The sequence below is a fragment of the Girardinichthys multiradiatus genome, chromosome 19, assembly GCF_021462225.1.
Source record: "Girardinichthys multiradiatus isolate DD_20200921_A chromosome 19, DD_fGirMul_XY1, whole genome shotgun sequence".
In the NCBI taxonomy this organism is placed as follows: Eukaryota; Metazoa; Chordata; class Actinopteri; order Cyprinodontiformes; family Goodeidae; genus Girardinichthys; species Girardinichthys multiradiatus.
Window position 1 is genome coordinate 14431565 of NC_061811.1, and position 25401 is coordinate 14456965.

Genomic DNA, 25401 nt, shown 5'->3' on the forward strand with positions numbered 1-25401 from the left:
AACGGAGGCACAAAGTCCTCCTCATATGGACATGCAGTGCAATGAAAAACATTTTATATTCCTTCGAAGTGCTGTACCAGGCAGACGTGTTGGAGCTGAGGAATGAAAATTAGTGTCTTTTTTGTTATGAGCATGCATATGTTTTTATTTTCCCACACGAACAGAATATACACACAAATATGGAAGATTTAATAGGTTTTATATAATTTCCAATAGCTCCATATTGTATTCCTTTTGACTATCGTTAGCCTCATAGCGTAGTTGCCTAAGTCATATTTTGGCTAATTATGCTATAAGGCCAACGATATTTAGATTTCTAAATCGTCACAGATGTGTGTGTATTGTTGTAGGTGTTAACTGATTGGTTCTGTGATATTTTCATAGCATTGTCATGTTAACATATGAGCACATGTAAAGACAAAATAATGGTTCTTACATGGCAGAGGACATGCTAACATGACTCTTCCTAATGCCCATGTTTATAGTCGGTTTGCTCTTTTTTCAACTCATGGAAACAGTGAAATACTGAGATTTTCTTAAAGATCATCAATCTGCAGCATGTAAAATCAAGAATGTTAAACATTAAGGCGATGAGAAGAAATATGCCAAGAAAAAACGAACCTTTGACATCTTTGTTTTATTGTCTCCAGTCAAAAAGGAAAGATTGTTGATTTCGTTCTGCACCACAAAGTTTTGCTCTTCTCTTTTAAAATTCTGAAAAAAGGGAAATAATAAACATTAATTGTATTCATACTACTTGAGAGTTTTCACATTTTATCAAGTTATAACCACAACATTACAAACTTACAACACCAATGTCTTTTATTGAGATTTTATGTGATGGACCAACACAAAGTTGTGCATAACTTTGAAGAGGAACACAAATTATATACAGCCCACCTGAGTCAATACCATAAAATGACATATTGCTGCAATTACAGTTGCAGGTGTTTTACCCATTGTCCTTTGCAAAATAGCTAAAGCTCAATCAGACTGGAAAGAAAGGATATGTAAAGAGCATCTGTGAAAATCACTTTTCAGCTCTCTATTAGAATTGGGTCATAAAAATATCCTTTGGTCTAAATCATTCCAAAGTAGGTCTGTTTATGTGTTTAGGGTTTTTGTCATGGTGGAGGGTAAACCTCTTTCTTGAGTCGTTTGCAACCTATATCAGGTTTTTCTTTCAGGATGGCCTTGTATTTAGCTCCATCTATCTTAACGTTTACTCTGACCAGCTTCCCTGTCCCTGCTAGAGCAAAGCATCCCCACAGCATGATGCTGCCACCACCATGCTTATCCATGGTAATGGTGTGTTCCGACTGATATGCTGCGTTAGTTTTGTTATTAGTTATGTGCTATTAAGGAGACTTTTGAAGACAGTTGGAGCCAAGAAAACACCCTACTCCTGACTGCAACAAAAACAAAGATTATGACCCTGGAGTTCAGGGAAGGTAAGCCCAACATTCATATACTCATCTACACTGATGGCCAACAGGTGGAGGTACCTCAGAGTTCACTTTCCACAATCTGACTTGGACAAACAACATTTCAGCAGTGGCCAAGAAACGAGACTCCACTTCCTGAGTTGCTGAAAAACAATTTAACTTTCACAACAGCTGGGTCAGAAACAGGAGAAATTTCATGTTTCTGGACAGCTTGCCTCATTTCAATCTCAAACTGAGAAAACAACAAAAAGATCCTAAAAGGTTGCATTGGATTTTAATCAGGGGTAATAGAATAAAGGTTTCTAAATACAGATGCACACACTTGTTAGGTTTTCATTGATAAAATAAGTGTAAACCATCTACTTATTTATACACTACTTTGTGTTTGTACATCACATCAAATTCAATCAAACATATGTTTAAGGGGTATGAATACTTTTCCAAGGCACTGTAAATATGATATGTGGTGTAAGTTGATAAAGAACTGTGTGATTTGATCATTTACATGTGACTTGCACCAGAGGATGAAAATCTCTGCAACCATTCTAAATAGCTCATTGGAGTCTGAATCTGGTTCTTTCAGCCACCTAGACCTGAAAAAGAAGAAAGAAATGATATACCCTTCATCCTTTCATTTGGAACATCTCAACCATAAAAGACAACTCCATCACTTATTTCACCTGTTGTTGTCCACATAGCGAATGAGCATGGGGTAAAATGCATAGAGATCCCTGCACAGCACAGCAAACTCATCTAAAATGAGCAGCTCAGCCTCCTGGGTGTCTCCTTTACTGTCTGCCTTCAGAAGCTCCTCTTCAGCCACCACTTTTACAGTTTTCTTCTTTAGTTTCTCCAGGGTGGGCAAGAAGTGGCTTTTTAGCAGATCTGCACGGGCTTTACTGATGATGGGTTGCACATAAACTGAACAGTGAAAAAGAAGATAGATATAAATACTTAAAATAATTAACAATTAAGCAATACAACAATTTTTAGAGTTTTTATATCTCCTAAGCATATAACTTCCATCAGTACCTGCAATTCTCTTCATCCACGAGGCTTCATCAATGCCCAGATTATTATTGAGGATCTTCAGGATGTTGCCAAGGATAAGGCTGAGATGCTCTGAAGTGACAGTAGTGCAGCAAATGCTTCCACCACTGGCGGGCTGGTTTTCGGGGCCCCTCTCCCACCAGTAGGACAGATAGTTACACAGCATGGGTAGCACCACCTCAATCACATGGGGCATTTCAGTGTACCGCGCTCCAGACTCAGCCATGTCATTGATGTCTTTCATGAGCCCGTCAAGCCGAGGCATCCCTGGACACATCTCCTCAACCGATTCTCGTATTCCCAGGACTAAAACAATACAAGGGTTTCATTCACACATGGTTTTGCAGCAACTTTTGTATCAACAGTTTTTACGCTTGACTTTTGGTAATGGAGGCCCTTTTTCTATAATAAATGCCTGACTTTTATTATCAATTTGTAACTCACCAGCTCGATCTCTGGAACTCTTGGTGTTAAACACAGAGCAAGGGTTGTGCTTGTTGAGCTTTGGCTCCAGGAAGGCTACAGGCATGGCTCCAGCAAGGGTGGCCAGACACTGACCGAGAGCTGGCAGCTGCCTTAGAGATACAAAAGTTATTAATTAGCAATGAGCTTTTTTCTTTTGCTAAGTTATTATCTTCAATTCAAAATGTATGCTGAGGATACCTTTCCACATAGATGTTTTTTCCAGTGCCAAGTGCATAGAGGCTAGTCAGGATTCGATAGCAGGACACCTGGACATCATCCACTATGGAAAAAATTGGAAAAGGAATTAAACAAGAAACCTACAAGTGGTTGCACGTAAAACTGGAAAGAAATCTGTCTATTGATCTCTGTCGCTCTCTCTCTCTGTATATATATATATATATATATACACTGCTCAAAAAACTAAAGGGAACACTTAAACAATACAATATAACACCAAATGAATCAAACTTCTGTGAAATCAAACTGTCCACTTAGGAAGCAACACTGATTGACAATCAATTTCACATTCTGTTGTGCAAATGAAATAGACAACAGGGGGAAATCTTTGGCGATTAGCAAGACACACTCAATAAAGGAGTGGTTCTGCAGGTGGGGACCACAGACCACTTCTCAGTACCTATGCTTTCTGGCTGATGTTTTGGTCACTTTTGAATGTTGGTGGTGCTTTCACACTCGTGGTAACATGAGACGGACTCTACAACCCATACAAGTGGCTCAGGTAGTGCAGCTCATCCAGGATGGCACATCAATGCGAGCTGTGGCAAGAAGGTTTGTTGTGTCTGTCAGCGTAGTGTCCAGAGCCTGGAGGCGCTACCAGGAGACAGTTCAGTACACCAAGGGACATGGAGGAGGTTGTAGGAGGTCAACAACCCAGCAGCAGGACCGCTACCTCCGCCTTTGTGCAAGGAGGAACAGGAGGAGCACTGCCAGAGCCCTGCAAAATGACCTCCAGCAGGCCACAAATGTGCATGTGTCTGCACAAACGGTTAGAAATAGACTCCATGAGGATGGTATGAGGGCCCGACGTCCACAAATAGGGGTTGTGCTCACAGCCCAACACTGTGCAGGACGCTTGGCATTTGCCAGAGAACAACAGGATTGGCAAATTCGCCACTGGCGCCCTGTGCTCTTCACAGATGAAAGCAGGTTCACACTGAGTACATGTGACAGACGTGACAGAGTCTGGAGACACCGTGGAGAGCGATCCGCTGCCTGCAACATCCTTCAGCATGGCCGGTTTGGCAGTGGGTCATTAATGGTGTGGGGTGGCATTTCTTTGGAGGGCCGCACGGCTCTCCATTTGCTCGCCAGAGGTAGCCTGACTGCCATCAGGTACTGAGATGAGATCCTCAGACCCCTTGTGAGACCATATGCTAGTGCGGTTGGCCCTGGGTTCCTCCTAATGCAGGACAATGGTAGACCTCATGTTGCTGGACTGTGTCAGCAGTTCCTACAAGATGAAGACATTGAAGCTATGGTCTGGCCCGCCCGTTCCCCAGACCTGAATCCGATTGTGCACATCTGGGACATCATGTCTCGCTCCATCCACCAACGTCACGTTGCACCACAGACTGTCCAGGAGTTGGCGGATGCTTTAGTCCAGGTCTGGGAGGAGATTCCTCAGGAGACCATCCGCCGTCTCATCAGGAGCATGCCCAGGCGTTGTAGGGAGGTCATACAGACACGTGGAGGCCACACACAATACTGAGCCTCATTTTGACTTGTTTTAAGGACATTACATCAAAGTTGGATCAGCCTGTAGTGTGTTTTTCCAATTTAATTTTGTGTGTGACTCCAAATCCAGGCCTCCATTGATTAATAAATTTTATTTCCATTGATGATTTTTGTGTGATTTTGTTGTCAGCAAATTCAGCTTTGTACAGAACAAAGTGTTCAATGAGAATATTTCATTCATTCAGATCTAGGATGTGTTATTTGAATGCTCCCTTTTTTTGAGCAGCGTATATATATATATATATATATATATACAGTACAGACCAAAGGTTTGGACACACCTTCTCATTCAAAGAGTTTTCTTTATTTTCATGACTATGAATATTGTAGCTTCAAACTGAAGGCATCAAAACTATTAATTAACACATGTGGAATTATATACTGAACAAAAAAGTGTGAAACAACTGAAAATATGTCTTATATTCTGACCGTCTGACGGTCCTAGGTGACAACGATATAAGTCCATGATCAGAGACTAATCCAGGATGAAATGGGATGGAATTCATAAATACTCCTAAGCGCCATAGCCAGCTCAGTCCACCAAATACTGATGTCCCCGGCCCCGGTGAAGTGAGTCCAGAGCTTGAGGTGAGACGTGGAGAGCCAGACTCGGTTCCCGGGTTGAAACTAGGGTCCAGTGTGGTGTTGGTGACAATGTTAAACAATAACAGCAGCCCGTGCTTTGATCCAGGCCAACCAGCCAGGATGGTAACTCAACCACAGTGTTCTGATGGTCGAAGATAGGAGGGTAGAAACCATGGCTTCAAAAGGGAAGAGTCCTGTGGATGAAGAGACATGGACGTTATGAGACCGATTCGCCCAAAGTAGGTAGCGAGGCCACTGGGACGGTTGGGCAGACGCAAAACATCTTAAAAAGTGATCCAATTGTTGGTTGGCTCGTTCCATTTGACCATTGGTCCACAGATGATAACCAGCGGAAAAGCTGGGAGACGCCCAAATCGGACGACAAAAAGCCTTCCAGAACCTTGCAGTAAATTGGGGTAGTTTGTCTGAGACAATGTCTTTGGGGAAACCATGTAGTTACACGACACGCTCCAGGAGACGTTCTTGGCTGAAGGGAGGCCCTGTAAACCCACCAGGTGGACTGTCTTAGAAACCACAATGGTGAGGACAGTGTAGAGACCATCCACCGATGGAACACCAGTGACAAATTCTAGCCTGACAAGGGACCAGGGTCACCTAGGGACAGGAAAGGGTTGAAGGTCCCCTGCAGGAGGCTGGATGAGGATATAGCTTGAACGCAAACGTCACTAGCCAAAACAAACTCACAGATATCACGACTTATGGAAGGCCACCAGAGAGCACGATTGAGGAGGCGAAGGGTCCTACCCGGGCCAGGATGACCTGAGAGTGGTGAAAAGTGGGCCCAAGTCAAGGCCTCTTGTCAACACTGTGAGGGAATATAAAGATGGCCAGCAGGAGCCTCAAGGGGTGCAGGCTTGGTCGGCAGGGCAGCACAGATAAAGTCCGCCAATGGCCAGTGAAGACCACCGGCCAAGCATCTCTCAGAAAACGTTATTGAATGGGTGCTGGAAGAAGGCAGGACTGTTGCACAGGCCGAAAGGCATCATCAAATATTCCCAATGGCCGTTTTGAGTGATAAAGGCCATCTTCCACTCATCCACTTCCATGATGCGAACCAAATTGTAGGCAGAGCGCAGGTCCAGTTTGGAGAACATTTCGGCATGGGAGAGAGAATCAAGCATGGTCTAAAGCAGAGGAAAGTCGTAGTGGTTCTTAACAGTGACCTTGTTTAGACACCTATAATCAATGCAGGGGCGAAATCCCCCATCCTTCTTTTTCCCTTCAGCAGCTTGAGAGGTGGAGGGACGAATAAAACCCTGCTGAAGGGCCTCTGTGATGTACTCCTCCGTGGCCTTGGTCTCCTCAGAGGACACGGGAAAAAGACGGGGAGCTACAGCTTCAGGAAGGCATTTGATGGTCATGTCTTAGGAGCGGTATGGGCGAGGGGCAGAAGCCCACTTTTTACTGCAAAACTCTGAAAGATCACTTTAGGCAGGAGGGATCTTTTCCATGTCAAGGGAGCATGATCTGTTCTTGAAAATGAAACAATGAGATTGGCTGTTAGGATCCCAGTCAAGGATCTGACAGGAAGACCAGGAGATTTAGAGGCCATGTCTAGAGAACCAAGAATAGCCCACGATGAGGGGGGAGGAAACAAGGAAATGAGAAACTGGATTTCCTCCAGATGGTCCACTATGGACATTTGTATGGGCTGAGTCTGGTGTTGGATGGGGTAGGGTTGAAAAGGGTGCCCATCGACAGAAGTGACAGGGTGAAACGATCTGCCGAGTTCAAAGGGACACCCGGTTGATAGGTTAGAGTCTGATCTATTAAGTTCTCAACCGCACCAGTATCCAAGAGAGCCTCAACGGAAACAAGAGAGCCTCAACGGAAAACTGTTAATGTCCCAGCTGAAGAACTACCTGAAGCAAAAAGTGGGAGAGATTTATGGGGGGAGTGGTGCCTCCCCCAAGGTCTACCTGGCTTTGCCATTTCTCGGTCGCAGGGGATACTGTGGGTGACGATGTTTGTCTGACCCACAGTAGGCATATAGGCCTTCACATCACGGCGCTGGTGTGAAGGCCTGTATGTCTCGCTTCTCTTTAGACAATCTTCCTAGTTACATTGGTTCCTCTGTTAGCTGAGTGCTAAGGTTAGCAGATGCTCCTTCAGAGAAGGGAGGAGAGAGGAGGCTGTAGACCAGTGGTATTGGTAGGACGTAAAGGTGTGAGGCTGTGATAGTATATGGTGATCTATTTTGAGAGCAAGGTCAACTTGTTTGGGTGCTTTGAGGCCCGTCATTTCGTCGTGGATATAATCAGTCAAGCCATCTATAAAGATTTAGCGGAGAGCCGCATCTCCTCAGTTTAGCTTGGCTCCCAAAGTCCGAAATTCTAAAGGAAAAGAGCAGACTGGTTGTTCTCTCTGACATAAGCAAAGCAACTGAGTCTCCACTTCCACTTCTGTACTAGGTGAAACAAGGGTTTTCTTCAATTCCTCCACAAATCTAGTACAGTTATTGCATGTAGGTGATTTGGAATTATAGAGGGCTGCTGCCCACTCCTGGGCACGGCCGGTTGAAAGGGAGGTCAACATTGCCTCCTTACCTCGGGAGGTAAAGTACAACATATCCAAAGTAGCAGGCCATAAGGCCGACCGTCGACTCCATTCCACATATCTGGGAAACCAATCCGGGATTCTTTGTTAACCACTGTGGATTGATGCTGCAGCGTGGTGATGGATGCGGAAATCTGAATGAGGTCTCAATGAAGGTTTCCAGCTTGGTATTCTGGCGATCAACAAAACCCCAGCCTTTAAACGTTTGAACTCCGCAGGATCTATTTATATATATATGTGTCTGAACACAGTCTACTACTTTTTTACCCCACTTACATTTACAGCGTGGAGCACACTGTAATACAATCAAACCCACCATACTGTTTGCTTAAGCTGCTACAACAGGTCATAAAAACAAGAAAATTAAAATATCACAATAGATCCCCTCTGTGTGAATATATAGTCAAGGTTAAACCAATTTAACCATTATAAACTATTCAGAAATTATCTTTGTAACACAAGCACAGTATTCTGTAGCATACTGGAAAATGTCTTACATGTAAGAACTGTTTAATCAACTGTTATAAAAGACTTCACAGTTGATACGAGTTTGTCTAGCATCAAAACAAAGAAAAAACCCACCACCTTTGATCATTTCCTTCTCTGTCAGGACTTACAAAGCAGATCTACTCCGAAGTGGTGTTGAGTGATGTGCTCAAACAGAGCAGTTAGGATGGGAAGCAAAGCCACAGTGGTGTAGTTGATATTCTGTGACACGCCTTTCATCTGTGAGCGAGAGTGAGTGAACTTCCCCAACTTCAGGTTCTCAAAGGTCTTCTCCAAGTCCTCGGCAGCATTCTCATAGAACGTCCTCAGCCCCACCCTGACCTGCTCCGTGCCTGACTTCATCACTGTCCTGTTAGATTTCAAAATAGCATCAAAAATTACTCAAAGCAAAGAAACTGGTACGGAAAGGCTGGTGTGCATAGCACAAATACTACTTGATATGTATATTCAATTACTACAGTCTGAAATAGTTTCACACATGATATAAAATACCCAAGCATTAGCCTGTCTGTCTGAATACTGTCATAAATTATTTATCCAGTGAACTAGGAGAAAAATAAAATTCAAGGTGAGTCTGCCATTTCTGGAGCTTGGAAATAAACTCCATGAAGCAGCACAATGCATTAATATGATAGGTGTGTTCATTTTCAGCATTTCACTGTTCATAACATAAGTAAATAAATTACCCATTGATAGGCCTTGATGTGTCAGGGAAGGACGAAAGGAGAGATGAGAAACCCTTCTATGGGCATCAATTGTAGCTCTTTAGCATAAACAAGACACCATAATGCATTGTTTATTTAGCCTCATTAGGTATGAGCTGCACTCCGGCACCTGGACTCCACAGGAACCTATGCCAGGATCCTGTTTGTGGATTTCAGCTCTGCCTTCAACACCATCGTCCCAGTTCTGCTACAGGAGAAGCTCTCCCAGCTGAGTGTGCCCGACTCCACCTGCAGGTGGATCACTGACTTCCTGTCTGACAGGAAGCAGCGCGTGAGGCTGGGGAAGCACGTCTCTGACTCCCTGACCATCAGCACCGGTTCCCCCCAAGGCTGTGTTCTCTCTCCTCTGCTCTTCTCCCTGTACACCAACAGCTGCACCTCCAGTCACCAGTCTGTCAAGCTTCTGAAGTTTGCGGACGACACCACCCTGATCGGACTCATCTCTGATGGTGATGAGTCTGCGTACAGATGGGAGGTGGACCATCTGTTGGACTGGTGCAGCCAGAACAACCTTGAGCTCAACGCTCTAAAGACAGTGGAGATGGTTGTGAACTTCAGGCAGAACCCAGCCCCACCTGCCCCCATCACCCTCTGTGACTCCACAATTGACACTGTGGAATCTTTCCGCTTCCTGGGAACCATCATCTCCCAGGATCTCAAGTGGGAGCCAAACATCAGCTCCCTCATCAAGAAAGCCCAGCAGAGGATGTTCTTCCTGCGGCAGCTGAAGAAATTCAACCTGCCAAAGACTATGATGGTGCACTTCTACACAGCCATCATTGAGTCCATCCTCACCTCCTCCATCACCATCTGGTACGCCGCTGCTACAGCCAAGGATAAGGGCAGGCTGCAGCGTGTCATTCGGTCTGCTGAGAAGGTGATTGGCTGCAGTCTACTGTCGCTCCAGGAACTGTACACCTCCAGGACCCTGAAACGGGCAGGGAAGATTCTGGCTGATCCCTCCCACCCCGGTCACAGACTCTTTGAGACTCTCCCCTCTGGCAGGAGGCTGCGGTCCATCCGGACCAAAACCTCACGCCACAAGAACAGTTTTTTCCCATCTGCCACCAGCCTGGTTAACAAAGCCCGGAAACCACCCTGACACTGTCCCTTTCCCCCACACCCCCCCTTTTTTTGCTGACAGGACACTTGTAACTTGTAACTCTATGTGTTACATTAACGCTCAGCTTGGACTCCTGCTTTACTTGCACAATGATCACCTGCACTGTTGTATTGCTCTTGCATCTTATACTGCTCTATATTTACTCTCACTCACTTAAAACTGTGCACATATATTTATATTATATTGTAGATATGTTTATACTGTTTAATTTGTACTGTATTGCACCGACTACGCCAAAACAAATTCCTTGTATGTCCAAAAACGTACTTGGCAATAAAGCTTTTCTGATTCTGATTCTGATTCTAACAAACAGTACACTGTCTCTAAAGAGCATCATAGCCTCAAGCAACCAATGCAGCATGAAATGTGTTTTGTCTTATGTTAATGTGTGTGGAAGCTCTGTATTAATGCCAGTATCTCCGAAAACAATTTTGTCTCAAAAAACTACGTGCTACTAAGGATCCAGGTCACATGAGAGCCACTTAAAGAAAAAGCTTGAATAACTTTCAAAACGGTTCACGATTAACTAAAATGATAGCACTTTAGGTTTTTCTTTCTTTCAGGAGGAAAATCAAAGCTGGATACCATCATCAGTATTCTCTCTCACCACCTATCTTGAAGAGGTAAGAGCATGGATGAACTCCAACTAAACACCTCCAAAACAGAAGCCATGCTAGTTGGCACCTCTAATCAGATTCAGTCAACCACCATTTCTACTGTAACTATAGCTCTCTAACCTTGGTGTAAGATTCAACTCTCACCTTACATTTGAAACAGACTTCAAGTTTTGTTAACTGCAATTAACTTTTCCACAGAGCACCAACTAAACACATCTCAAAACTTCAGTACATACAAAACAAATTCTGATGAGACAATGGAAACACAAACACATTACCCCAATGCTTCAGTCACTCCACTGGCTCCCTCTGCCACCCTTGATAGAAAAAAAAGTGTCTCTGTCTACCCATCAACGCATACGTGGCAATACTCCATCCTACTGTATTTGAAAGAACTCCTTACTTCACAGTTATTAACACAATCCCTCCATTCAACAAACATACCGTCTCCATTTCCCAGGGACTAAAACCCACACCACTGGTAACAGGGCCTTCTGAAATGCTGCACCTTGTCGGTGAAATGCTCTACCCGACAATCTGAGGATGCCACAGACTGGTTTTAGAAAGAACTGATGACTTTCCTTTATAAAAATGTTACACAGTTTAAATGATCTTTTATACTGCTTTTAGTGCTTGTTCAATTTCATTTTACTGACTTTTTTCATCCAGTAGCACCGATTTTAGAATGTAAGGTGCATTATAAATGTAACTAGAAACCTGCAAGCAGCTTTGAAGGCCCTCGCAACCCTCAGCGCAACTCGGGCTGTTGAGCGACCGCAGGAGCCTGGCATCGCCTCATACACGCCACCGACGATGACACCGCTTCACTTCAACACGTCGTCACTAAGTGGTACTGTGAGCAACATGTCATATGATCTTCGGTCATGCAGAGTTTCGGTCTGGCAAAAAGCATTCAAAATTTCGAGTAAATCTGACCTTCCAGATGGAAGCTGCACTCGCTTGTTTATTTGTGGGTGGGGCTAAAAAGACATCATCAATTGACTGTGTCAACATGTCCATCATTAAGTCACGATCATGTATATTACATTTCAAGTGAATCCGATGATAAATGAGGGAGATATAGCCCTTGAAGTGTCCTAGGGGGCGCTATTGATCCAAATTTAAATGTAATCCAATAGAGCTGTTTGGGGGCTGACAAAGATCAAGCATATTCAGTTTGGAGTGAATCGGACCATGCATGTGTAATTTAGAGGCAAACGTATGGCCGTGGCGTGACATCATAATACGCCACGCCATCATAGCCACACTCTCCAGCTAAAGCAATAAGTACTGGCGACTGTCTAAGACCATCATGTTATCTGTTACTTGGGACAGTTTCACATTGATTAGGTGAAGAACATCAAACACTGATTCTGTAAAGGAAAACGGGACACTTTCTGTTTTCAGGGGGCGGGGCTTCGAAGATGTCAGCATCTGACAAGTGAATATTGTTCAGGCCTAGAGGCAGATCAATCCCAGAAGGTTTCATTTGTCTGTGACTTTCCTTGTAGGAGCTATATCAATTTAGTGTTTTATGGCGAGAAGTCATATTTTGAGGCGTGGCCACGCCCACACGCTTTCATGTATCAAAAAGCTTTTGATAACTTTTCATCCCCAATCCCTTAAGAGTATACTGAGTGATTTTGAAGTCTGTAAGTCAAAAGCTGTAGGAGGAGTTCGCTCAGATATGCGTGCTAGAAACGGTCAAAACTGGGTCAAAATGGCAACTTCAATCCAAAATGGCCGACTTCCTGTTGGGTTTGGACCAATGCTCCAATAGAGTTTTTTGTAGGTCCTGAGAATTTCAGATTCCTCGGTCAAAGCATGGCTTGGGGCTGACTTTTTCTAATTTTGTAGGGGGCGCTGTGGACGAATTAGGCCACGCCCACCGAATATGTCATCAGATCTCTGTTGGGGTCTGGACAAGGATCAATCACATTGAATTTGGTGCAGATCAGATGATCTATGTGTAAATTAGAGCCAAACGTATGGCCATGGCGTGACGTCTGACTTCGCATCGCCGCCACGGCCACGCCCTTTTATGAAAAGTTACTGTGCTTCAAACGAAGTTAGACCCACTAGTTATCTGTCTTCTGACACAGATTCAAGTTGATTGGGTGAAGAGGGTCAGAGAGGCACCTTTCCAAGTGAAAAAAGTGACTTCCGGTTCTGAGGGGGCGTGGCTTTGATGATGTCAGCATATGACTCCATAGGATCGTCGGGAAGCCGAAGGCCCTCCTTCATGCCAACTTTGGTGTGATTTGTATTTTTTTTTGGAAAGTTATTGCAATTTTTCACTTTTGGCGCGAATGCCAAGTTTGTGCCCCGGCCACGCCCCCTAAACATGCTCAAAAACTCAAGATTTTGATAACTTTTAATCCCCCATCCCTTAACTGCATGTTGACCAAATATGAACCCGATAGCTCAAAATCCCTAGGAGTTCGTTAAAGTTCGAGGTGAGTAAAAGTGAAAAACGGGCAAAAATCGGCCTTTGACCCAAAATGGCCGACTTCCTGTGCATTTTAGGGCATACCCTCAAGATACTTTTTTTCTTATTTTGAGGAGTTGTAGCATTGTGCCGATTTTCAGATCTCTACAACTTACGGTTTGGGCTATCTCACGTTTGGGGGCTAAGTGGTTTGGCCACGCCCACCGATGACGACATTAAAGAAAGAACATTTCACGCGGGCGACAATTTTGGGTAAAAGCGTGTGCATCTAGGGGCTTGGCAAAGTCCCCATATTGCCCCGCCAAAAGTCCCCGGAAAAAAGAATAATAATAAGAATTCGAGCGATTACAATAGGCCCTTGCAGTTTTCCTGCTCGGGCCTAATAAATTATTAACAATGTTTTAGCTGCCAAGTTTCTTGTGTGTTTTGTGCCCACCTGGTATCCAGAGTATGTGCCAGGATGTGCAGACAGCTAACCATGGTGGTGGAGTCACTCCCTACAAAACAACACAAAAGTCAACAGTATGAATACAAAGCAGCATTTTCTGTCCACTTTTGACAACTTGACTGTAACGAAAGAAAACAATTAATTTTATGTGCTACAGTTTATTAGATACAAAATGTATTAAGGTAAGTATCGCTATGTAATTATCTTTATGTAAATCTAGTCTATCATATTTTTGCTTTTGTTTCCTCTATATCTGTTACGTTTTTATTCATATGCATGCAAATACAGTGCATAGAAAAATAATTCATACCACTAGATCGTTCTTGCAAATTAAATTTATTTGGGATTTTCTTTCATAGACTCTTGAACATTCATTAAAGTTATGATGAGCAAAACGATAACTTGTGAAAATCAGTGGAACAGAAATGAATGTGCTCAGAAGTGGAGGATCATGCAGGTGTTGGATACAAAATAAAACAATAGGAGAGAAAATAACTCCCCCCTAAACAAAGGAGAGTTGGGACTTTTATTGGCTGAAGACATTGGGCCCAGGTGTCCAAGGCTAAAAGCTAAGTTGCGGTCTCTTTTGACCTGCTTTCACATGTTTTGCTGTGACTCTCATGTGCCTGTTGGCAAATTACAAAAGCTCTATATGCTTTCTTTTGACAATGATTTTCTTCTTGAAACTGTACCATAAAGGTCAGATTCATGGAATGCAGAAAAATAAGATGTCCCGAAAACAGCTATTCCACCTGAGCTGTGATACAGTATCTGCAGCTCCTCCAGTCCACAGTCCACACCATCAGCTGCTTCTCTGATTAATGCCAGTTTAGAGGGGATAGCCATGTCTTAGTAGGTTTGCGGCTTTACCATAATCTTTCAATTTTGAAAGCTTGAACAGTCCTCCATGAGCTGTCAAAAGGTTAAGATTTAGTTTTTAACCTAAAACTGCTTAAAACATTTTCACAACTTTATCCCTGACCTGTCTCATTTATTATATTCAATAAATGAGGAAATTATTAAAAAGCTCATTCATTTCAATAACTTAATTCAATAAGTGAAATGCATAATATAGATTAATTACACACAGACTGATGGTTTCATCCTTTATTTCTGTTAAATATGATTTTCAGTTTACAGCTTATGAAAACATTTAAGATTAGAATGGTTAGGATTAATTGGAATGTATGTACCTGACTTTTGTGAAGTGCCTTGAGACAACATGTGTTATGAATTGTCGCTATATAAATAAACTGAATTGAATTGAATATTACATCAGATCTACAAGAAACAGATCATATGTGTAATACCTGCAAGTCTCCTAAGAACTTTAGGTTAAGGATTTAACCCCGGTTCTCTGAAACATGAGTGAGGTATCTCACTATGGGACACGCCTCCAGCGCCTGTCCCCCAGAAGCTCTATTACATTACGCCAGTCTTGACTGGCAGGTGGAAGTGACGTCCGCTCCCATGGGAGGGATTTCCTCCCAGTATAGAAGCCGACGTCACATAGGTGATCTTCAGTTTAGTAAGCACACCTCTTCCTCGCTCCCTGCAAGGAGGGTGATCTGGTGAGATACCTCACTCATGTTTCAGAGAACCGGGATTAAATCCTTAACCTAAAGTTCTCTTTCAACATTCGTTTCGGTATCTCACTATGGGATATTTCTGCTCCCGTAATGCCAGATAAGCTCACTCGAAGACCAACAGAGGCATCCTGCATTCATGGCAATGTGGAACCGACACCCAGAACCGTGTGAGCCAGTGTGGGCCTGGTGACATCCAGTTTATAGAACCTAGTGAAGGTGTGAGGGGTCATCCAGCTGGCAGCCTCACATATTTCCTCCACAGGTATCCCCTGGAACAATGCCCAGGATGAGGCCACACCACGAGTGGAGTGAACCCACAGACCTGCAGGGGTGCAAGGCCTCTGCTCTCATAAACCAGAGTAACAGCCCCCACTACCCAATGCGAAAGACGTTGCTTTGTGAGAGGCTTTCCTTTATGTGATGAATCCCACGACACAAACAGCTGCTCTGATTTGCGAAAATCCGCTGTTTTTTCCACATATAACCGCAGAGCTCGTACTGGGCAGAGCGTATGCAGTCGTTCATGCTCCTGAGAGGAGAGTGGTGGTGGGTAGAAAGCCATTAATTCAAGGGCACGGCATGGCAAAGCCGTAGCAACCTTAGGTATAAAGGCAGGATTAGGTTTCAGTAAAACCCTTGACACCCAGAAACTGCATGCAGGACAAGTTAACTGAAAGCGCTTGAGTGTGACTCACACGCTTAGCAGAAACCAGAGCAATCAATAAGGCCGTTTTAAAGGAAAGCACTTTGAGCTCAACCTGCTGCAAATCCCATGAAGGAGTGAGGCTCCTCGACACTGGACGGAGCCGTCATGCACCTTTCATGAATTGACACACTAGGGGGTGGTGCCCCACTGTTTTGTCACCAAAGCCAACATGACAGGCTGAAATAGCAGCCAGGTACACCTTCACAGTGGAAAAAGCCAAGCCTTTATCCAACAGTGCTTGCAGAAAAGTTAAAACGTCTGACACAGGGCTTTGCATTACGCTCACCACAGGTTTTGCGCACCAACCCACGAATGCCTGCCATTTACCCTCATACACGTTACGCGTGGAAACGGCCCTTGCATTTTGAATTGTGTCAATAACGTTCTGGGGAACCCCACTGGCAGCCAGATTTAACCCCTCACAGGCCAGGCCCATAGGGCCATGCGCTTCGGATGCGGAGGAAATATTTCTCTGCGTGCCTGCATCTGGAGATCTCTGCGGAGGGGAAGCCGCCAAGGTTTGCCGTCTAGCATCTGAAAAATCTCCGCTAGCCAATGTTTCCCTGGCCAGCGGGGAGCTATCAGAATGAGTGAATGTTTTCCCTCTCGCACCCTGGCGAGAGTAGGAATGATCAGTTCCAGCGGGGGAAAGGCGGACAGTAGGACCGGCAGCCATTTGTGCGCTAGCACATCCAGTCCAAGCGGAGCCTGTCGCTCTGTCAGTGAGAAAAACATCGGACACTGAGCGTCTTGCCCTGATGTGAAGAGGTTGACCTGCGCTCGGCCGTACCTCCTCCATATCTGGGACATCACCTCGCTGTGGAGTTTCCACTCTTTGTAGCGGGGATTGCCCCTTAACAGCAGATCCGCGCCTCTGTTCATTACCCCTGGCACGTGAGTTGCTCTTAGCGACAGCAAGTGTGAGCTGGTCCAGATTATCAGTCTGTATGCCAGCTCGTGTAAATGACGTGAGCGCAGACCCCCCTGTCTGTTGATGTAAGCAACCACTGTTGTGTTGTCCGTTCTAACCAAAACATGGTGCCCTTTGATAAAGGGCAGAAAGTGTCTCAGTGCTAGCATCACGGCCAGGAGTTCCAAACAATTTATGTGAGCTGTCTGTGTTTGTGGACTCCAAACACCGTTTACCATCATGCCCTCGTGAGTGGCTCCCCAGCCTGTCAGCGAGGCATCTGTGGTAAGTAACTTCCTCGTCAGGATGGTTCCCATGGTAACGCTGGTGTTGAGAAAACTGGGGCGCTTCCACGGGCTCAGCGCGCGTACACATTTGACAGAAACCAGGACGCTGCGGTGAGCATGGCGTATGGGGCAAGCTGAGTGACGCCACCCACCTCTGAAACGGGCGCATAATCACTGCGCAACACCGGCTGAGGGATCTGCTGTTCCGCTACAACTGTTAGCTGCGCCCCACCCAGGTCTGCTTCTTCCACAGAAAAAGCAGCCTGCTGTGTTAGAGGTAGGGTGAGAGCTCCCCCTTGAGGGCTCATGTGCAGCTGTGGCAATGGTGGAGCGAGAGCTCCAGCCTGCTGCTGTGCCAAAGTTGGTGCGAGAGCTCCCCCTTGTGGCCTCATGTGCAGCTGCATGGCCACGTCCTTTCCGTGTGTTATTTTTAACATATTTATGTTTTTTTGTTGTGGCTGCGCCCTCGGCTCCAGGCCTGGATGAGTGCCAGAAAACAACTTTATTGAACATGTTGTGAAGGGGGAAGGTTGTGTTTTTATACACTAGCATGTGTTTGTGCACTGGTGTGTGCGTTCTGGCCACAGCTGTGGCTCCACTGAGCTCTCGGTGGCTTTGATCCTCCTCCGCTTCGGTCAGCTCTGAACGATGAGCTCCAACGTCGGCTCTGCAGGCCGTTTGAGTTGCCTTGAACGTGGCGTTCTGAACTCAAACTGGGACAGGATGTGTCCTGGTAGGGGGGGTGCAGGTGTCTGGCAGATCCTGCTCTCCCACCCCGAAGACAGCTCCCTAGGTAGTGCACCTCCTTTGAGCTCGGTTTGTTTCCCACGGTTCGCTGACTGCGGCTGAGGCTGGCGTTTGGGGATGCGGTAGGCCGGTTGAGCCGCTGCTTGAGCAAACGGCACATGGGGTGCTGGGGCGGGAGGAGGCTGCGCTTTCCTGGGCAGACACAGCTTTAGCGCTTCACCTTCCCTCTTTTTCTCCTCACAGCGTTTTTGCATGGTTGCCACGGTGGGGCCGAATAAGCTCTTTGGGTCCACGGGGGTATCAAGGAGCTGGTTCTTCTTTCTTTGAGACAGGCTAGACAGGTTCAGCCATCCAGCATTCAGCTCTCTCCTGAGTGACCATCAGGGCCATGGCTCTCCCAGAGGCTTAAACAGCGCTTCTGTGGAGACGCAGGCATAGGTCTGTCACCACGCACAACTCGTCCCACAAATCGGCCATCAGTGTGCCAGTCATCTGCTCTTGTAAGACCGGGTTGCTTCCTCGAGGCACTCGGGAAAGACCGGCAACAGCTGTCTGCTGAAAGATTTGGCTCTCGGAAGCCGCTTCCCCTTGTATCGAGATGTGGTAGTTTCGGTGAGGCTTTCCGGCCATTCGATACCCAGCTTCTATGCTGCCCTTCTGCAGATATCATGCAGCTCCGTTGCAGTCGGGTTTGGGGAACCGCAGCGACTGGTGTCATCCGTCACCGAGGGCGTTGCAGCCGACGGGATGGCATGAGGACCGCAATCCAGCTCGTCGTCGTCAGACCCGAGACTGATGGACTCCACTTCAGATTCGGACTCAGCATTAGCAAGAGTGCTGAAAACTGGAAGTGCGGCCTCGTCTTCCTCTGGGTCAGTCAGTGGCGCGACAGCGTCGAGTTGATCACCCCAACTGGCTCCAGCCAAAGTGGGCTCTCTCTCATCAGTACCAGGAAGCTCCGGTGGCAGGGGATTGGCTACCCCATCATAGGATCAACCTCCGACAGGCTAGCTTGGTGTGCTAGCCTGCGCCAATGAGATTTAAGGGAGAGCCGTGCACAGTGCTCGCAGCTCGCCAGTGAAGCTAACCCATCCTGGGCATGTTGCAGCCCCAGACACGAAGCGTGTATCTGCCCCAGCTATGAGACTGCCACATGTGCAGGTTCTAGATGGTGGTTTGACTAAGGTTCATGATGAGAACGAGTGCAAGTTACACAACTTCGTAAGCTCCATTAAGATTGTAGCTAGTTTCGTGACCAGTTGCAGCACTGGTGTTTGGCGACAGACCAGCATTGAAAAGGACTCAGAACGGTCGAGCACAGTTATTGAGAAGTGCTCAGCGACTGAGTTGTTAGCTCGCTCTGTGAACAGTTAAGCTAACTCAAGTTACTGTAATGACCATCTGAGAGGTGCTTCTGGGAGCGAGAAGAGGTGTTAGACTCAAGATCACCAACGTGACGTCGGCTTCTGTACTGGGAGGAAGTCCTTCCCATGGGAGCGGACGTCACTTCCGCCTGCCAGTCAAGACTGGCGTAATATAATAAGAGCTTCTGGGGGACAGGCGCTGGAGGCGTGTCCCATAGTGAGATACCAAAACAAATGTTGAAAGAGAACGCATATTTTAATACACTGCATTTGACTGCATATTCTAAGTGTCTAGTGAGCTCACACTTTACATACTGATGTATTTTTTCTTTTCTTTTTGTTTTGCGTTGTGTGGTCCTAATTAGTTTAATGTTGTTGCTTTGTTATGCAAATGAATTTTTAACCATATATTACATTTTTCGTTTTTATGTAATCAATAACCCAATTAGGGCTGACATTTAAATTAACTTTGGCAATAAATGTTTATACTGAACACTCATACCTTCAAAAATGAGTCCAATTAAATAAATTTTGCCTTTTGGTTGGAGAATGATAAAAGTCACAGAGAATGTCAGAGGCAGATAAGAGAGAAAGAGTAAGAAAAATTTGGATTCATGGCAACTGATATTATCACAATATTTGTCAAGGATTTTGCCATTGCATTATTTTTCACTATCATGCAGTCATACTATTTAGGTCCAATGGCAATTTTACAGATAGATGTTCTTTAAATTGTTAAACAAAAGGGTGTAGGGTATGATTTATAAAGGCTGTAACACAAAAAAGACAGGCAAGCACATCACTGACTAATACGTATCAGCTTACCAAAAAGAGAAATTCTATGTCTGACAAGAGCTGCCAGTTTACAGAACAGGCTGGAGCATGAAGAACAGAAACAGGGAGAAAACCAAAAATTACAGTGACCTTCAGACATTAATTAATTGAGATATCAGGCAGAAAGCATATAAAAAGGGCACACTAATATCATGCAGAGCTGCTGTGAGTAGATGTGTAAGTTGCTACCTGGTGACCATTTCCTTCTCTTTGTTAGATGCATAACCACTGCTGCTTAGGTTCTTGTTGGGAGAGGAGAGGAAATACAGAGAGTGGTTCTTGAAGTATTGATCGATGAGTGGGAGAAGAACCTGAAGAAGACCAACTCTAACTGTGAGACTACATTGACTCTATTGAAACAATTAACAATGTTATTTATATTTAGATATTAGTATTTGTTATATTTTGTTACTTTAGCAAAAAACTTGATTTCTTGTTCATGAGGTGATCTGTCTGTTTTTCCACTTGCAGCCATTGCCTCTGTATAGATAAAATATGTTTTATTTAACTAGCAGGAATTCTGCAGGTCTCTTTTAATGTTGTGTTACAGTATCATACCTAAGTGGGCGATGAAGTCCTGGGCTGAATCGACATACTTCAACAGTTTCTTGAGGAATTTATATGCAAACCTTTTCTCCATGGAGGAGGAATCCTGCTCCAAGTCATTCAAACCTCTGCAACATAAGACCCTGTCTGTAATTTACCATTCTTATATCACTTTATTGAGTTTTGATAGCATTTAATAAAGCAGTCCATCAGCCAGTGATATAAAATGCTGCTAAGATCTTGACATAACACCAGTGACATAGTCACAGCATATTGACCTTGTGATGCTATAGCCATTAATTTGCAGGAAGCGAAAAATGTCCAGGGCCTTCTCTCGATCTCGGGCCTTCTCCTTGGCTGTCAGCGTGTCATAGGGCACTAGGAGAGGATGCGTTCCTCCACCTGAAATGACAATTGGCCCTGTGATCAGATGTGGTTTACTCTCTCTCTACTCAATGTGTGAGGGCCAAAAGAGGGCCTGAACTTATTTTGTCAAGAACACTGAGGCACTCATGCATATGTACAGATGTAGATAAAAAGACTACAATGACAGCCATACAGAGCTTTTAACCCACCCACACACATACACAAACAATCTTTCCCTGTCTGTTTGGCAGTTTGCATTCCTAATGCACTTCATTAACTATTCACCTCTGCTTCCAGGGTCACTTTTCTTCTTCTTGGCCCAGATGTTATGGTAATTCTCAGCCATTACTTCCACCATCCCCTTGGAGCAAAGACAAAAAGGGATAAGCTCAGTGAGGAACTCTTTTCCCGTCTACAAAACTCATTCACATTCAGGATAGACTGCTTTGATCTCAAGTGCATGTACAAGCTCATTTGAATTCAAAAGAAAAAATACTAAAAAGCTAATGTGGAGTTTCTCACCTGCAGTTCTCTGGACAAAATCACATTGCTTGTATCTATTGGGCTGGGATTAAAGCCATTAGCCTGGAAACACATGTAGGTTCAGAATGAGCCAGTGTCAGCTTTCGGCAACAAATAAACATTTTGATATGGACTTGTGTCTGTACTTGTCCTGTTAGATCTCAGTGCTGCATTTGATACAGTCGACCACAATATTCTCTTAGAAAGGCTGGAATATGCTGTAGGGATCAGGGCAACAGCGCTAAGCTGGTTTGAATCTTATTTGTCTGACAGATTCCAGTTTGTTCATGTAAATTATAAATCATCTTCAAACTCCAGGGTTAATTGTGGAGTACCACAGGGTTCAGTACTTGCGCCAATTCTCTTTACTATATATATGCTTCCAATAGGTAAAATTATCAGGCAGCATAGAATAAATTTTCACTGTTACGCTGATGACACTCAGCTTTACTTATCCATGAATCCTGATGAGCCCAACCAGTTAGATAGACTACAAGCATGACTTGAAGACATAAAAACTTTGATGACTTAAAATTTTCTGCTTCTAAATTCAGACAAGACAGAAGTTGACGTCTTTGGACCGGATTCTTTAAAAAATAAACTGCTTAGTCAATCACTTAACCTGGATGGCATTAAATTGACCTCCGATAATAAAGTAAAAAACCATGGTGTTATTTTTGACCAGGACATGTCATTTAAATCCCATATTAAACAGGTTTCCAGGATTTCCTTCTTTCATCTCCGGAACATTGCCAAAATTAGAAATATTCTATCCAGGAGTGACGCTGAAAAACTAGTCCATGCATTTGTTACTTCAAGGCTGGACTATTGTAATTCTTTACTATCAGGATGTCCACAAAATGCAGTTAAAAGCCTTCAGCTGATTGAAAATGCTGCAGCAAGAGTTCTGATGAAAATTAAAAAGAGAAATCATATTTCCCCTACTTTAGCTTCCCTTCATTGGCTCCCTGTTAAATCCAGAATAGAATTTAAAATTCTCCTCCTCACATATAAAGCCCTTAATGATCTAGCTTCATCATATATCAGAGATCTGATTGTTCCATATGTTCCTAACAGAGCACTTCGTTCTCACACTGCAGGTTTACTGGTGGTTCCTAGAGTCTCTAGAAGTAGAATGGGAGGCAGATCCTTTAGTTGCTAAGCTCCTCTCCTGTGGAACAAGCTCCCAGTTTTAGTCCGTGAGGAAGACAGCCTGTCTACTTTTAAGGCTAGGCTTAAAACTTTCCTTTTTGATAAAGCTTATAGTTATTGGCTTAGGTTATCCTGAGCTATCTCTGTAGTTATGCTGCTATAGGCTTAGGCTGCTGGACGACATAATGACCACTTTCACCCTCTTCGCTACATTCTCACACTACTCTCCACTCTTGCATTGTTTGCTGTTATTTCAGCTTTTAACTTTGTTCTCTCTCTTTTCTCTTCCTAGAAGCTACACCTGGCCTGACTCTGTGTCTACCTGTGACACCTTTCTGGAGAGGGGCATCGTCCAAGCTTCTACTGGCAACAACTTAATGCTCACCCTCTACCGATGACCCACATGGCCCTGTCTTTCAGTGTTTAACACTTTCTCTCTCCTAGACATGGCGATTGACTGAGCTTAACTGTAACTAACTCTATGTGCTCTCTTTCAGACTCTATCCTTGAAAACTGGCTCAGAGTTTATCTGTTCTTTCTTTCTAGGTGAAACGACTAAAGGAGCTACATCCATTAACATTTACTTTTCCTTCCCATAGAAAGGACTCCTGGATCAGTGCTTGTTTGTTCTCTTTGTGTCTCTGCTCTGTTCTCTCAAACCCCCAGTCGGTCGTGGCAGATGGCCGCTCACACTGAGCCTGGTTCTGCTGGAGGTTTCTTCCTGTTAAAAGGGAGTTTTTCCTCTCCACTGTCGCTACATGCATGCTCAGTATGAGGGATTGCTGCTACGTTAACGCCAGTGACTGTCCACTGTCTCTACATGCTCATCTGGGAGGAGGGAATGCTGTAAGTCTCTGACTGGATGCAATCTGCTGGGTTTCCTTAGACAGAAAAACTTTTTATCCAATTTGAATAAATAACTGAATCTGACTGCACTGTTCAATGATTAGGATTAATTGGAATGTACAGGTCCTTCTCAAAAAATTAGCATATAGTGATAAAGTTCATTATTTTCTATAATGTAATGATGAAAATTTAACATTCATATATTTTAGATTCATTGCACACTAACTGAAATATTTCAGGTTTTTCATTGTCTTAATATGGATGATTGTGGCATACAGCTCATGAAGACCCACAATTCCTATCTCACAAAATTAGCATATTTCATCCGACCAATAAAAGAAAAGTGTTTTTAATACAAAAAACGTCAACCTTCAAATAATCACGTACAGCTATGCACTCAATACTTGGTCGGGAATCCTTTTGCAGAAATGACTGCTTCAATGGCGTGGCATGGAGGCAATCAGCCTGTGGCACTGAGGTCTTATGGAGGCCCAGGATGCTTCGATAGCGGCCTTTAGCTCATCCAGAGTGTTGGATCTTGAGTCTCTCAACGTTCTCTTCACAATATCCCACATATTCTCTATGAGGTTCAAGTCAGGAGAGTTGGCAGGCCAATTGAGCACAGTGATACCATGGTCAGTAAACCATTTACCAGTGGTTTTGGCACTATGAGCAGGTGCCAGGTCGTGCTGAAAAATGAAATCTTCATCTCCATAAAGCTTTTCAGCAGATGGAAGCATGAAGTGCTCCAAAATCTCCTGATAGCTAGCTGCATTGACCCTGCCCTTGATAAAACACAGTGGACCAACACCAGCAGCTGACATGGCACCCCAGACCATCACTGACTGTGGGTACTTGACACTGGACTTCTGGCATTTTGTCATTTCCTTCTCCACAGTCTTCCTCCAGACTCTGGCACCTTGATTTCCGAATGACATGCAGAATTTGCTTTCATCCGAAAAAAGTACTTTGGACCACTGAGCAACAGTCCAGTGCTGCTTCTCTGTAGCCCAGGTCTTGGGAATGCGGCACTTGTAGCCCATTTCCTGCACACGTCTGTGCACGGTGGCTCTGGATGTTTCTACTCCAGACTCAGTCCACTGGTTCCGCAGGTCCGCCAAGGTCTGGAATCGGCCCTTCTCCACAATCTTCCTCAGGGTCCGGTCACCTCTTCTCGTTGTGCAGCGTTTTCTGCCACACTTTTTCCTTCCCACAGACTTCCCACTGAGGTGCCTTGATACAGCACTCTGGGAACAGCCTATTCGTTCAGAAATTTCTTTCTGTGTCTTACCCTCTTGCGTGAGGGTGTCAATAGTGGCCTTCTGGACAGCAGTCAGGTCGGCAGTCTTACCCATGATTGGGGTTTTGAGTGATGAACCAGGCTGGGAGTTTTAAAGGCCTCAGGAATCTTTTGCAGGTGTTTAGAGTTAACTTGTTGATTCAGATGATTAGGTTCATAGCTTGTTTAGAGACCCTTTTAATGATATGCTAATTTTGTGAGATAGGAATTTTGGGTTTTCATGAGCTGTATGCCAAAATCATCCGTATTAAGACAATGAAAGACCTGAAATATTTCAGTTAGTGTGCAATGAATCTAAAATATATGAATGTTAAATTTTCATCATGACATTATGGAAAATAATGAACTTTATCACAATATGCAAATCTTTTGAGAAGGACCTGTATGTACCTGACTTTTGTGAAGTGCCTTGAGACGACATGTGTTGTGAATTGGTGCTAAATAAACTGAATTGAATTGAATTGAATAAGACAAGCGTTCTGCCTA

The 25401-nt window shown here is 44.4% G+C and overlaps 1 protein-coding gene across 1 annotated transcript in view; it reads right to left on the minus strand.

Annotated features, from left to right (window-relative positions):
• The window catches only part of LOC124855599 (ryanodine receptor 3-like), a 144037-nt gene that overhangs the window by 28677 nt on the left and 89959 nt on the right, over positions 1 to 25401 (minus strand). Inside the window, exons 55-69 of the mRNA XM_047345570.1 lie at positions 21618 to 21680; positions 21381 to 21456; positions 21008 to 21131; positions 20742 to 20857; positions 20596 to 20663; positions 20373 to 20494; positions 20175 to 20224; positions 13735 to 13795; positions 8495 to 8733; positions 3159 to 3240; positions 2940 to 3070; positions 2478 to 2801; positions 2126 to 2366; positions 1951 to 2038; positions 622 to 714 (exon numbers count right to left, since the gene is read on the minus strand). Coding sequence (XP_047201526.1) covers positions 622 to 714; positions 1951 to 2038; positions 2126 to 2366; positions 2478 to 2801; positions 2940 to 3070; positions 3159 to 3240; positions 8495 to 8733; positions 13735 to 13795; positions 20175 to 20224; positions 20373 to 20494; positions 20596 to 20663; positions 20742 to 20857; positions 21008 to 21131; positions 21381 to 21456; positions 21618 to 21680 — 1878 coding nt within the window. The remainder of the gene's footprint in view (positions 1 to 621; positions 715 to 1950; positions 2039 to 2125; positions 2367 to 2477; positions 2802 to 2939; positions 3071 to 3158; positions 3241 to 8494; positions 8734 to 13734; positions 13796 to 20174; positions 20225 to 20372; positions 20495 to 20595; positions 20664 to 20741; positions 20858 to 21007; positions 21132 to 21380; positions 21457 to 21617; positions 21681 to 25401) is intronic.